Source organism: Botrytis porri (assembly GCF_014898465.1).
Source record: "Botrytis porri strain MUCL 3234 chromosome Unknown BPOR_011, whole genome shotgun sequence".
Taxonomy (NCBI): Eukaryota; Fungi; Ascomycota; class Leotiomycetes; order Helotiales; family Sclerotiniaceae; genus Botrytis; species Botrytis porri.
This window is the reverse complement of record NW_024066085.1, coordinates 1588422-1602806: the sequence shown is the minus strand read 5'-3', so window position 1 is coordinate 1602806 and position 14385 is coordinate 1588422. Positions and strand designations below refer to the sequence as shown.

Sequence of the window (14385 nt, the reverse complement as noted above, 5' to 3'; positions counted from 1 at the left end):
ATATTTGAATATGTTAATGTAGTTAGAAAAACTTTATCATCTATAATCATTTTTAAGGTTTAGAATACAAATTCTGTATAAATTCTAAAGGATATATCTTAAAGTTGATAGTTCTTTATTAATATAAATAAATAGATTTCAAATAATTATAAATTAGAATGATTAAAAAGGGTTTTCAAATTAAAATCTAAGAAAGTACTAGGTAATCGATCTTGACTTTTAATCATAAATGGTTATTCAAGTTATATTACAGACAGCTTTATTGCTTTCTATATAAAGAAAGATATTGATTTATTTATATTATCTTTTCATTATTTCTATTTGCTTCAATTATTTGATATTGTAATGTATAGGCCAATAAAATGATATCATGCTTTAAAGATCGATTGATATTCTTGAGCTAATATAAAGCAAATCTAAAAAACTGAATAAATAGAATTCTTTCAAAATATTAAAAAAAAAGTACTGAATTCTTTTAATATTAAAGTTGACTGAAAAGAAGCTAATTTAATATCTTTTGTTTTACAAAAAGTATTCGATTCATTACCATTTAACTTCTTTTAATAACCTTTTATTCCATAAATAAGAACTTTTAATTAAGATTTAAATTTATTTATACTTAGAAGCTTTTCTCCAGATGGGATAGAATTAAGACAAGTAAATCAAATCTTTAATAAAGTTCTAATAAATAATAATTCTTTTGTATCATTAATTTGTCAATATGTCAAAAGAATGACTAAACTTGTAGAATTTCAAAATACTGAGATAGTCTTATTTCGAAAACAGCTTGCTAATATTCAGAAGATAATTGAAACTTGAAAGAAAAGAATTAAAGGTAAAAGAATCAAATTATAAGATTAATTTGTCTTTAATAATAAGAAAGTATTAAAAATGGTACATAAAATGAAAGAAAAATCTAAGAAGAAAAAGCTACGAGAACAATCATATAAATATTCAATTAAAAAATTAAAAAAGAAAATTAAAAAAGAAGAGTTAGAGAGTAGTTTAAATAATTTAGAGTTGGAATTGAATGAATATATAGCTTGTAGAATAAGATTATATAAAGAGAATTGAATTTTATGACCCGGTTTTTCATATAACCCGGTTCACTATAAGTTACGTTATATTATATAAATTTGAAATTGAATAAATTAAAAGTTTCTAATTTATGATACATTTTTTATATTATTTTCACCGATTTTTTTTAGGAAATTCTTTTTAGGAAATTTTTTATTTTTATTTTTAATAATTTATAATTTTATAAATAAAATATTTAAAAATAAACTGGCTTTTTTTTATATAATTAAAACAATTCTAAATCGATCTTGAACTCTTTTTATTATTTGATATAAAGATTCAATAAAGGTATAGAGAACTTAAAAGCTGAAAGATTAATGATTTTCATAGGGAAATCGAAATCCGTGCGGTGAGGAGGTTCTAGAACTCTTACATTGTAGTATTTGTCCGGCTCACAAGCTGCTCAGGGCAGAGAAGCTGTTGCTTTAGATGTCAACAAATGCGTCAAGGTGTTTGCGGAGAGTTTGGGGTTGTGTCTGGAAAGGGATCTATGTATGAGAATTTCTGATATTCTTTGATTCGGTGTATGTTGGTGGTGTGTGAATTGAGAGGGGTAAAGTCGTGGTGGTGGATATTAGTTCTTGGGTATCGAGAGACGAGCTGTCAACTTGATATTCGCTTTTTGCGGCGATGAGGAAGAAAGGTAGCGAAAATGTGAATGTTTGTGGATAGATACGAGAATCTGCGGTGTAAATTATTATGTGTGAGAAGAGATAAGGGGATAGTGCGGGACTAGAGCAATGAAAACGATTGGCGCTTGACTAGGAGATGGCGATGTTTAATGCTTAAACTAGATTGAGTGAGTGGAGTTTGGGAAAGTTCAGGGTATGTTGCAGGGAAGCGAAATACTTGATAGTGCGAAGACTGATTTGGAAATGCAGAGGTCGATCTAGGTATCATGAGATTTTGCATCGTTTGTGAAAATTCTAGGGTGATTCGTGTGTGAGCGCTCGAGGACTTGCTCACATCTTTTGTGTTAGACTCTCAAGTGTAGTTCTTCGGAAAGATATGAATGAGTTCGCTAGGAATCGCAAAGATGTTCTGGATCTGTGATCTTGGTAGTGCTTCCAGTGGGTGGGTCGAGTGATACAGATTGGATTGAGTAAGCTGTAGATTGTTAAGGTTAGGTAACCTAAAAAATGATTTGTGATTGAATAGTTCGGATTGGTTTTGGATTTAATAGCTTTGTTGATTTTGAGCAGTAATTTGCAGTCAATTCATGGACTAGATGATGGAGGGTCTAATAGCTTTTTCTGGACTAGCGAGTTGGGATCAGTCTGGAGAAGGAAGGTATGAAGCCTACTCATTATGAGCACTGGGGATACTATGATTCTTTTCACAGAGGAAAAGGTAAGCATGCTACTCCTTTTTCCCCTGATTAGCGGGTTGAATTGTGAGGCATCTGAAGATCCAAAACTGACAGCCATGGAGATTAGTTTCTCGGGGTTTTATTCGTTGCTATAAGTCACTGTCATGCATAATACTGCCCAATCAAACATCATAAGATAATATCCTCGTCAAGGGAATCTTTGCTTACCAATCCACTTACACCATTCAAACGAAAGCAGTCTGTGAATTTACATGTAACCTTATATCAAGCTTTACCTTCTTACTCGATGTGAACTTATTCTCCCTAGCTTTAGGACTTCTATCTCTACTTTAGCGATAAAGCCGCAGAGTGATTTCGCCTGCCACGCACGAGACGATGTAGTCTTAGACAATTCAACATCTGGGGCTATAAATGGGATGCAAGCAAGCTTGACAATGGCGGTGGTTATCTTCACGGCAACGGACTCTTGAATCAGCTTGGCGGATGTGGGACTATTTCCAAACGGAAGTTTGAAAATATGACAGTGGACGCGGGTAGTCCGTATGAATAGCATGCTTCGGGCCAAGGGACTACTTGGCAGAAGGGCTGTATTGAACATGCGATTGTTTCTGCCAGCGCACCTGCGGGGTCGTGTAGTGGAACCGAATGATAGATTAAGACTTCATGATCCCTTGATCCGATTGCTAGGCGTTAGAGGAAGTTTTCAGGTAGGTGCTCTCTCATTTCCTCGCTTATATTGAACTCTGTGCGCCTGTTGCTGGTCTTAATTTCGCTTTAAATGTCGTCGATCCCTTCTCCTATGCTCTTGGTTTTCGGCAACGTCGTCCTTGCTTATCATCGTTTTTACTTTCAAATCTTGACCTGATGCACCTTATGACCTTCAAGCGTGTTCTATTATCCTCACTTTAGTCTCTTATTTTCCTACTCTTTATAGATTGAAAGCATTTTTCCAAGCATAATGTTTCTGGAGCTCATGTGCTGTAATTTCTTTTTAAAGCCAACTTGATAACGCTCAGACGAAACGAGTTACGAATTCGAAAGAGACAATGATCTGATGGAACTGTTACTTGTATGGTATACCAATTTCGTGATATTCCTCATAAATATTATATGCTCTTGTCCAAAGTTTCGGTTGATAGAACCGTCTTGAAAGTTATGATGTGCGGGTATCATGTGTCATGCATCCGATTAATCTCCTAAGTTAACCATGTGGTATAAAATATCGCCTCACGCCTCAATTGCCCAGTCATGTTCACAAGAACGCTACATGACAGGTACCCTTAATCCCAATAATATGTCCACTGCGATGAACCCATAACTTGATCTTCCCATCCTTTTCCCGGTTCATTGCCTCCAGCGCCCGCGCATACAATCAATGGCAGGAAATGTTCTTGTCCTCTTTCAGGATGTGCATCCTCAGCACCGGTCCATTGCCTCCAATCTTGTAGCTTTTTACCGCGTTCTTCAGCATCGGCTATTTTCAGTGTTTCCGTCAACCGATATGACCACTCATTATTTCGTGCTTTGTATGCAGGAGTGTTCATGACGCCAGAGAACATGAGACGAAGGTTATGAAACGTCGGCATGCCACTACCCAGAATAGCTATTCCACGAGAGCGCAAAGGTGCCAGAGCCTGGCCCATAGCATAATGTTGAGCAGGAGAATTCGATCGTAAAACGGAAACTTGAACGATGGGAATCTGTGCTTTGGGGGCAATGAGGAGGAGGGGAATGAATACGCCATGGTCCCAGCCTTTTTGAGATTGGTGGTCAGTAACATGAATCAAAAAGATCGCTTTCAGAAATCAAACCTCTTTTCTCATCCAACACCGGTTTTAACCCTGCCCCATCCAATAGCTCGAAAACCTCCTTTGCTACTTCTGGACTTCCGGGTGCAGGGTACTTTAATTTATATGTCTCGGATGGAAATCCAGAGTAATCATAATATAAATCGTGGTGCTGAGCGCTGCTTATATGAGGACGTGTCTCGGTCCAATGCGCAGTAACTAACACAATAGCCTTTGGAGCACTCGAAGTAGAGGAATTAGGTGAAATGCCTAGTATTTCTGGAACGCGAGTGCTCATGGACTTTATGAGTTCGGCATGGTCGGGGTCGTTCATAACGGGCATGGGACCACCACCATGGCATACGGACATTACTGGAGCAAGAGGAGTGGAGCTTGAAGTCGACATGCTTGAGATTGAAGAAATTGGAGCCGGGCAGGTAGGTTGGAAGATGTTGCTATATTGGTGGCAGAATTTTAGTAGAGTTGTAGCTCGATGAATGACGCGCATGAGGTGCAGGAAGAAATGCCCAAAAGTGGCAGATCAACAGGATTCTTATATTTAGATTCGGCAGATGTTAGTAGTTAGCAAGATGGTGTAGAGCAAAAATTATATGTGGTGTTTTCAGGGTCCTTTCTGGATGAACTGATCTGGTTACTAAGAACGCAATGCGGGGTCGAGATAGATTGGTAATGATGTGAAATCAATTGTGTAAGCAGCGCCAAAACGCGCTTAGGCGTTCACACACCCCAGTGTCGTACCCGTGCTCACCACTTCAAGCCTGAATTTTATGCCTGTAAAAATCATTGCCAATGCATGCAAAAGTTCTGTCTCCGATTATTCCGTCAATGATAATTGTATATACGTCGTATATATCACTATTCTGCGGTATATTTTCTATTCAAACCAGGATTAGCGTTTTGAGAATCTCCCTTCGTTCCTGGGATCTTGAGCTACTGAGTCTAGTGAGTCTAGTACAGATCTTGCTGCACCTTTGAGTAAAATAAAGGTGGTATTCTCATCCTGATCCTATTTTGGAATTTTAGAACATCGTATTTCATGAAAATGATAGACATGGCAATCGCCGGGTTACTTTCAAAGTGTTTCCATGAATTGAAACCCCTCTCGTCGTACCTCTCTGTCTGCTGTTGTTGTTGTCTCTTTTATCCTTTCGTCGCTTCAGCTATGCCCTCATATTCACCTCTGTTAACCTGTTTACGAGTCTTTGTAAATTTTCAGTTTGGGAAGAGAAATTAGGAAAAAGATGGAAACATGACAAACAAAAGTTACTCCATGGAAGAATCTTAGACGAGGTTGCGATACTCTAGGATGTAAAAATTGCAGTACACAGAACTAAGCTAGAGTTCCCATCTTACTCGAAGTAGGCCGTTTTTCTCTGAGCTAAATTAGTGAATCGCGAGTATGAAACAGGCGTCCAAATTTAATCATGCAAATGTGTTAGTGTGAAGTTATAGCGAGTGCAGTTCGTGGTAATAATGAAGAATTCAGGTGCACTCCCCATATTCTAATGATGCCGTAAAACTATCAGGACTACTGCCTGCATTTCATTGGAAATTTTAATGAAATGTTTACTTTCAACACAAGACGTAATCAATGATATGCACCTTAGTTCAACTGGGGTTTCAACGCACCGAGCAAAGTCAGGTCGTTCTTTGCTTTTCGAACGCCTTGTGAGTTGCGCTTCAATAATTGGCTTTCTATCTTTATCCAAATAGAGGACATTAAATCAGTTTTGAAAGTTTAAGAGAAGTCACAACTGTCAGTGAGGGATGGTATTGCAGTTCCGGTAACCTAGTCTGTAGTCCTTTCCCCTACTCCCACATCAAGCGTTGGCCAATCGCTGAGTTTAGAGCAAGGACAGATATCAGAGAAATCTTCTCTTACAAATTTATTCAATAAAGATAACCTAGTTTCTGGCTAGGCTAGTAATGGAACAGTTCAACAGGCTCTTTCGATCGTGCTTCCCCACATCTGACGTCCCAACCTGACCCGAAAGAATTACGCGAAAATCCCCTAATTTAGCGTGGCATTACCGATCCACGCTACCCATCCAAGGTTTTTTAAGTTCAAGCTAGTAGCTGTCAGATAGCATCCTCGATAAGCTCAGCTATTTGGAATCAAATGGAAAGCGGATTTATACTCCTATCGCCGGCACACGTATGTGGCAATTGACTTGAAAATTGGTTGCAGAACCAGTTGAAAAAGACAGATATGATTCCTGGGAAGTCTCTCACTCACTTCAATTAGTACATAATACTATACTGTGGACTTATGATCACACAAGATATATAGTCACGCGAAATGCACTAATAGTCTGCTACCCTAATTTTCATTTTCATATCAATAATTGCGTTGGAACGAATTTCATGACCAATCTAAATCCTAAATTTATAGATTTTGAATTGTTTAAATCCACTAGAAAGTAAAACTGATCAAGTGATCGAAAGATGCAGAACGGTACTATGACTTCCAACTTCAACTAATACAGAGAATGACATCGCTTAAAAGCCGAGAAATAATGAGATACGATAAGATAAATCTAGTGACCGTTTTTGAGTTTTCACTATTGATAGATATATCTAGTAAATGATGATCATTTCCTTTGGGAGATCTTTAGCGATTAGAAATTCCAATGGACACGAATCCTACTTCAAGGACAGATCACAAAACATGTAATCTCGAGATAAGAGTTTTTTAGATCAAGAAGTTCAAGAATAGCCTCTTCATATCCCAGGACAAGCCCAAGAGTACAATGAGACCCACCTCAGAGACAGAGTAATATTGAGGGGGTTCCAAGTTTCATCATCCGATGTTAATTAAAACGCTCGGCATTCATAAAACTTGCCAGAGGGTGTCAATCCCCTGGCAGTAGCCTACGGTCCCCACATCCGGTTTGTTCGATCGTTCGCTCATTTTTCGGTCGTTCGTTTTTCGTGTCGTCCTCCACCAGATTGCATTTGACCTGCACAAGTACGACTACTTGCTGCCCTGCAACCAAGCTGGTCGATCGTTCGCTCGCTCGTCGTAACTCGTTCGCTCGTCGTAACTCGTTCGCTCGTCGTCGCTCGTTCGCTCGTCGTTCGTTCGCTCGTCATTCGTTCGCTCGTCGTCGTTCGTTCGTTCGTTCGTTCGTTCGCTCGCTCGTTTTCGTGTCGTCCTCCGCCAAATTGCACTTGACCTGCACAAGTACGACTACTTGCTGCCCTGCAACCCAGCTGGTCGATCGATCGTGCGTTCGCTCGTTCAGTCGTTCGTTCGTTCGCTCGTCGTTCGTGATGTACTGTGTCGTCCTCCACTAAATTGCATTTGACCTGCACAGATACGACTACCTGCTGCCCTGCAACCCAGATATTCGATCGATAATTGGTCATATCGTCCACCATCTTCATTCTCTTCTCCTTCTTCTCCTTCTTCTCCTTCTTCTCCTTCTTCTCCTCTATCCTGAAATCTTAAAGAATTTTGGGGGAGGGGAAACGAAGATACTTATAGACTTCAGGCTGCGCTAGTGCTAGCTTGATGATCTGTCCTCCCCCCCTTAGTCTCGTTAATCATCGACCAATAGTCTTCGTCAAATCTCATTTACTAGTTCAAATGAAGCTGGTCTCTTGCGAGCGCGAGTAATCCTACTAGTTCGTTCCTAGCGTTCTCGTAATTTCTCACGTCTTTTCTCTTCTGAACCTGTATAATATTTTTCTGGTATGTGAATGTGGCATATTTCAGCTCAATTTCTAGCATTGCAGTATGTATTAATGAACTTTCAACCTTCCATTGATAGAGTCAATCTGTCTATTGCTCAACATTCAAATTCGTAATCATCTCATCTAGAATGGTCTCAATTTGATATCTGTGTTCAAATTCATGATACTCTTCATATACAAGTGAACTAAAAAATGAACCTGAGTATGATAACCTTTGAGATCCATTCCTTACTCAATATATTTACACAACGACTACTCATCTACTTGACAGGACTTATCACATCAACGACTTGTCTTAATAGCATTATTACTTATTCCAATTGCAACAAGATGAAAATGATAATCTAACTTGAGGCTTTTCTTATTCTCGTCATATGTACATTTCATTCATATATCCACGGCTGATTCTGCCAGCCAAACATCATCTTATTCCATTTTTCAAGCTGAAAATCTCTGACTCTGTGTGTACATTTTCTATCAACAGTTTTCCATGCAATTCCAATCGTAAAGTCTTGTGGGGAGCAGACCGACACCGTAGATTACTCAAGAAATCGTTCCTAGTCAATACCAGCCCATCAAAATTTCCCCAATCTACATGCTCATTCCACTTGTATATGTGTCATGTCCACCTCTTTTTGGAAATGATTCCATGACTAACAAATTCACCTGGATGTATAAATTGCTTGATGACAGATAGACTTCAATAATTCCCCCCCCCCCCCCCCCCCCCCCAAAAAAAAAAATTAATAATAATAATAATTCATGATTCAAGAAGCAATGAGATTAGTTTATGATCAAGAGAGTTAGTACATGAGGTGACAAACCGGCTTATGGTTTGGCTTAAACGAATAGTTGAAGTCTTTTCGGTATTTTGAGACTAATTTGCGGGGTTTGTCTATCGTCGAATGAGTTCTCCTCATAAGCAGCACAATCATTAAAAATCGCTTATATTTGTTAGCGATTTGGGATAAGCGATGTCGGATGGAATCTAGAGTATGAAGTCTGTTATCTTTCTATCTCAGTTCATTGCCTGTCCAGATATTTCAGTAAATGAATATCTGGACACGTCATTATCAGACTCTATATATAGACCTAAAATAGATATAAAAGATCACTCAAATAAAAATTGAATCTAAAACTTCAAAGCATCCCCTTTAGGTCTTTGCAAACCTAAAAAGATAACCATATCATTCAACTTGATTTGAAATGCAGACATAGTGCGTAGTTTTTCTGCTAGGCCAATGACTTGCATCAAGATCGGCATGTGCTAAGTGACCAAGAGCCATTAGTGATATTTGTTAGAGGACTGGGCTTCTACTGAAGAAGATTTTCACTACCATGACCAAAGATTCTTACAGCTGACCTTATCAGGGGATACAACCACATTAAACTATTTCAAATACTTGACTATATCTGTTCTCATCTAACGAAGTAAAACCGGATTGGAAAACAGACTCTTAAGTTATCAAAGCTCTCTGTCAAGCAATTTGTATAGAGTTTTTAAATGAAAATATGAAATAATTGCTTGATCAGATCAAATAAATGTCGTCTCGTCTCCCTCAAAATGCCAAGAATGGGTGTTTTCCTAAAATAGAAATATGCCTCTAGTCATTGCGTGCTCTAAGATCTGCAACACTCATTGATATGATTCGTCGCCTGCACAAAAAATCTAGCCTTACCCGTTTCCGTTTTATTTACCGACGTTTCCATTCCATTTGATTTCAACAATCTCATATTATATAACATATTTTATTCAAAACATGTCAACACCATTGAAATAGCTATTAATCATGACTCTCTTCACCATTCAAACAACTGGCCGCGCTGTGCTACGACGTCCGTATTTTCCAAGCCATCGGAAACAAGTAAACTTCACTTCGAAGAGACACAACTCCAACGATCCTACCCCTGCACCCCGTTCGAATCCCTCCCCAGAGAGCTCTGCAAATGGCATTGCGATTCCTATTCCTGCGACGATCGCGAATGTGCCGATATGGCAGCGACTTGGTCCTTTGACCCGATCTTTTCAGGCATACGGTCGATCGCAACGGAAACGTCCTTATACTACACAATTCTGCAGTTCGTTGGTGATATACTTCCTCGGGGATCTATCAGCGCAAAGCATCTGCGGAGATGATTATGATTGGAAGCGTACATTGAGAGCAATGTTTATTAGCATGGGAAGCAGTATCCCGTCTTACAAATGGTGTGTTGCTCATTTCATCCCTTTGTGTTGGGGGAATTTGAGAAGACGAGCTAACAAGTCGAAGGTTTATGTTTCTTTCAAATAATTTCAACTACTCCTCGAAAGCCGTTTCCCTCGCTACAAAAGTCGGTATCAATCAAATGTTCTTTACACCTATATTCAATACATATTTCTTTGGCATGCAATCGTTATTGTCCGGAGACAGTTTACCGGATGTCGTTGAACGTGTCAAGAGGACTGTCCCAACCAGTATGATGAACAGTATTAAATTATGGCCCGCAGTCACAGCAATCAGTTTCGCATGGATTCCACAAGAACATAGGAGCATATTTTCCGGTGTAATTGCGATCGGCTGGCAGACATATTTGAGTTTTTTGAACAGAAGAGTAGAGGGCGAGATGGCCGGAGGTGTCGGAAATACACAGAAAGATGTTGTCAAAGCTTCCGCGTCCAAATCATCAAAAGAAGTCGCAGTCAGAAAAGAGTCCACCAAGGATGCCCAGGAGCAGAAGGCAGAGGCTTGATCGGAGAGCGTTGTTTATATTCACGGTGTATTTTATCGACATATATGGGCAAGGCACGGCATAGATAGACATTATACCAGTTTTTGGGGTCAGCAGGCCACCGGCGCAATGGGCATTGGGTAAATGGAGAAAAAATAGAAGGCACGGCGTTTGTATAGACTTGGGGAGCATGACCCCTTAGCGAGAGGTTCTAGATATTGGATCAAGATATCGGATTGACGTCTATATGGGAATTAATAGTTTCATTTCTCTGTAATAATTCTTATGAGAACTTGTTAAAGTCGCTGTTTTTGTCCATTCCATGGTCAAGTGCTTATTTTCGGCCCCAAAAGTTGTCTTCCGACACATATCCAGATATAGATCGGCCCTCTGACATTCTCAAGCCCTCAAACAACGAGTTGTTTGATTTCTTCATTCTTCAGACGATAATAATTATCTGCCGAGCTTCTGGCCTTTCTCAAATGAGAACAAAGGTGCCCAAATATTTCACAATCAGATATTGAACACTCTTCTTACATATTCTTGTTGCCATGTACACTCCTCCGATGGCATGAACTTCCAGTAAGAGGTAGCTCTTGGGAAACATGGAAAGGATCTTGGATCGAATGTGGGTATGTTGATGTTGTACCTGCTCATGGGTGATAGCTCGAGGCATCGAGTTGGTGAAGATACCAGGCGAAACAGTGTAGCTATCAGAGTTGTAGCGTTCGATTGCGACTCGTTCTCGCTCTCAAAATCATGTAAGCTAGGGCCGCGTACTTGCATGAATGAAGAATCGAGACCTACCGATGGGGAAGTTGGGCTTCATTGATCTAGTGAAATACCAAAGCAATCAATTCTCAACGAACCGAAGAGTCGTTGACGGACGCGCAAGACGATGATTTTTATATCTTTTCCATGGCTTGTGTTTGAGAAATCGTGAGTCTGGCTATGCGATATCAAAGTATATATCACATAATCAAATGCCAATTCTCACAAAGCCAGGATGTGAAAAAGATGTAAATGCCAACGACTTGAATAAATTTTTTGTTTTGGTCCAAGAGATGAAATAATCGGCTGCCCTAGCAACTTGCTATCCTAAACTATGTGATGTGTTTATAACGATTCTTCGGAACAACGAGTCGTGTGAAAACTGTCCAGAGCTGAAGATCTTACTGCGGAGACATTGGTTTTCTGTCTGAAAACCAAATTAAGCACTCGACATCACGCGTTTTGGTCTTTCTGCGGCAGTAGGATAGACATATATTTGCTCTTTCTTTATTTGGTTAGATGGTATGTTGAGAAGAGCATTGCTCATCTTCCTAAGATAGGGTGTGGTTCATTCGAAGGAATACTTTCCCATAACCTCGACCCGAATAATCGTCGCTCGGATCGAATAGATTTTGTTCATGCTTTACATGCCTCTAAATGTTGTTTAGAAAGAACATCGTAAGTTTGTGAGCATCATTGACTTTGTCCACGTCCACCTGGATAACTCGGTTCCTCGTGGGTTTGCGTCTGGGCATCTGCTACATTCCCAGCCGGATCTGGGACTTCGATCCAAACTTTTTGATCTCTGTTTCAGCATTCGCCCGTGGACTTAAGAGTTTCTCTTTCTTTTCGTAATTAATGTATTTTGCTTCTCAGTAGGTTTCCCTCATAGCTTTTCATCACCGATCCATCTTGAAGCTAGATAATCCCCAGACCGCGGAGAAAACAGTAACTCCTGGTTCTCTGATTTGGTATACGATGCCATTGCTTAGTACGTCGCAGTAGATATTGACGTCTTGTGAGCCATTGGTTCAACCTCTTCGCTGAATTGTGGGTACATTTCTTGGAATTGTAGTAATGATCTTCATACAAGTTTTTTATGACCCAATTCCATGCTCATGTATTATATGCTTCAGGCCCCACCGACCTTCATTCATAACGACAGAAACGACCGATCCGCTCACTGCTAAGGTTTCTTGAATATGCTGTGAAAACCTAGCGTCGAAGTGATCAAGGGTGCTAAGTTCAGTCTAGTATCGATCTTGTGGGAGAGATTGATCTGATTGCTTTTTGTTTCCTGAGTCAGATCTGAGCCCACGTCATTGCTTTTTCCTCCTCCATCGTGTTCATTCTTACTAACTTCCACTTTTACCCGCAATCCTCGTAGCTAGATGTAGTGCTAGTACTATTACGTGGACTGTGAATTCAGTATAGTACTTTGGTTCACACTGTTGTAATATTGGTTGGATTTTCCAAAAGCTGAGACGACTAAACCTATGTTGCAATGCAGAGGTGGTAGCGCAAGCGGCAATTCTAGAGTCGCTTTCTCCCAAACGAAATAGTGACATCTTAATGGCGTCGTGAATGGTAGCAGTAACTCTGAATAATACAACCCTCGAGCCTATCGAGAAACATATAACTAAGCTTTGAGCGGCACAAGCTCTTCAAGACATTCGCCTGACGAATGGATTGCAAGAGCTTGAAGTTGCCTGTTTAAAGATGCTTCTGCTTGTCGGATCTGGCTTTCTATTATTCTGAAGCCGAGATTCTTTAGTCGTTGTCAATCGAGGATGATCCATAGCCCACCTGAACCGTTGACCTTCCGATTAACAAGCCTTTACCCCGCGTCTGGATGGGCTATCAGGCTGGATGTTCCGGTTTCAAAGGTTATAAATGTCGACCATCTTTCGGTCATCACTATATTTCATCAGGTGTTTTCGAGACGATGAGTTTGCGGACAGAACTGTGGATTCGGGGAATTCTATGCTTCATCGTAGCACCCTGATTTACATCATAAATATCTTTATTCTCTTGGGTGAGATTAGATAGATGGCCAATCGAAAATAGCAGCCAGTATCCTCTCCAAAGTCAAACCACAAAGACTCCCCAAGTTGACAGCCTCATAGACCAGTCGACTCAGTGGAAGAACCAGGTTTTTCTGACGGGCTGGTGAGATGTAACACAGCCATAAAATCTCTCATCATCTGTTCTCAATTCTTCTATCTCGGGTGGAAAACTGCTTCCGTAGCCTTCCGGGGGCACTGACAAATTCGCGTGTGCCGGATGATCTTTGGCATGTTTTTGTTGCGACTCTGTTCTTAGAATCGATTGACGAAATATCTGACAGTAGAATATTTTGACAAGATCCCAATTTGGTTTCATTTCTCTTAAAGCCAATGCTAATGTGCCATAAACTATAACCATCAAGAAATGTCGACACTAGCTTAAAAGTCTTGAGATCCTCATCTTGTTCCGTACTGAGTCGTACCCTATTGAACGCTTGTTGAATGTCGATCTTCGTGAAGAAGCTAGATCCCGACAGTTGAGCTAGTGTCTCCTCAATTTATGGCAAAGGGTATTTGTCTTTCTTGGCAATCTTGTTCATAATAGAGATGGTGGGAATCCTTACAATCGTAACCAGCCTCGGTAGTCTGAGTCCATCACTCTCTTGGAAACTCCCGTGCCGGATATCTCTACACCCTGATATCACTGTGTAGCCCATAGACTTCTGAGTGAGAAACTTATTCATCGTATAATGAACATGCAGCAAACCCATAAATGGAAAGATTGCGGCGAGATAACGATTCCCATTGCTGCAATATCCTGGTTTTCTCTGTTTCCACGCCCTCGGGGCTTAGGAGAACGTGGCCGGGTGGTTTACGCCGGCTGGTATTCTTGCATCCCTCGAGAGTAAAGATTTACCGGAGTGGTTCTCCCGGATGCGAGGAACTCCAGAAATCCGTCACCTGAAACCTCCGTTCCTGATGTAAATTG

The 14385-nt window shown here is 40.1% G+C and overlaps 3 protein-coding genes across 3 annotated transcripts; 1 reads left to right on the top strand and 2 right to left on the bottom strand.

Annotated features, from left to right (window-relative positions):
• Positions 1–3208: 3208 nt before the first annotated feature.
• EAF01_008500 (uncharacterized protein) lies at positions 3209–4821 on the bottom strand. The gene is made up of 2 exons (XM_038916756.1): positions 4219–4821; positions 3209–4160 (listed from the first exon to the last, which is right to left on the bottom strand). The coding sequence occupies exons 1-2, from the start codon at positions 4700–4702 to the stop codon at positions 3688–3690; spliced, it is 957 nt and encodes a 318-aa protein (XP_038768118.1). The 5' UTR covers positions 4703–4821; the 3' UTR covers positions 3209–3687.
• A 2301-nt stretch (positions 4822–7122) lies between these two features.
• On the bottom strand, positions 7123–7926 carry EAF01_008499 (uncharacterized protein; the record flags this gene model as incomplete). Its single annotated transcript, XM_038916755.1, has 2 exons — positions 7123–7654; positions 7874–7926. 2 exons carry the CDS (start codon positions 7924–7926, stop codon positions 7123–7125), a joined length of 585 nt encoding a protein of 194 aa, XP_038768117.1.
• Positions 7927–9701: 1775 nt separating this feature from the next.
• EAF01_008498 (uncharacterized protein) lies at positions 9702–10641 on the top strand (the record flags this gene model as incomplete). The annotated part of the gene is made up of 2 exons (XM_038916754.1): positions 9702–10117; positions 10182–10641. 2 exons carry the CDS (start codon positions 9702–9704, stop codon positions 10639–10641), a joined length of 876 nt encoding a protein of 291 aa, XP_038768116.1.
• Positions 10642–14385: the final 3744 nt, after the last annotated feature.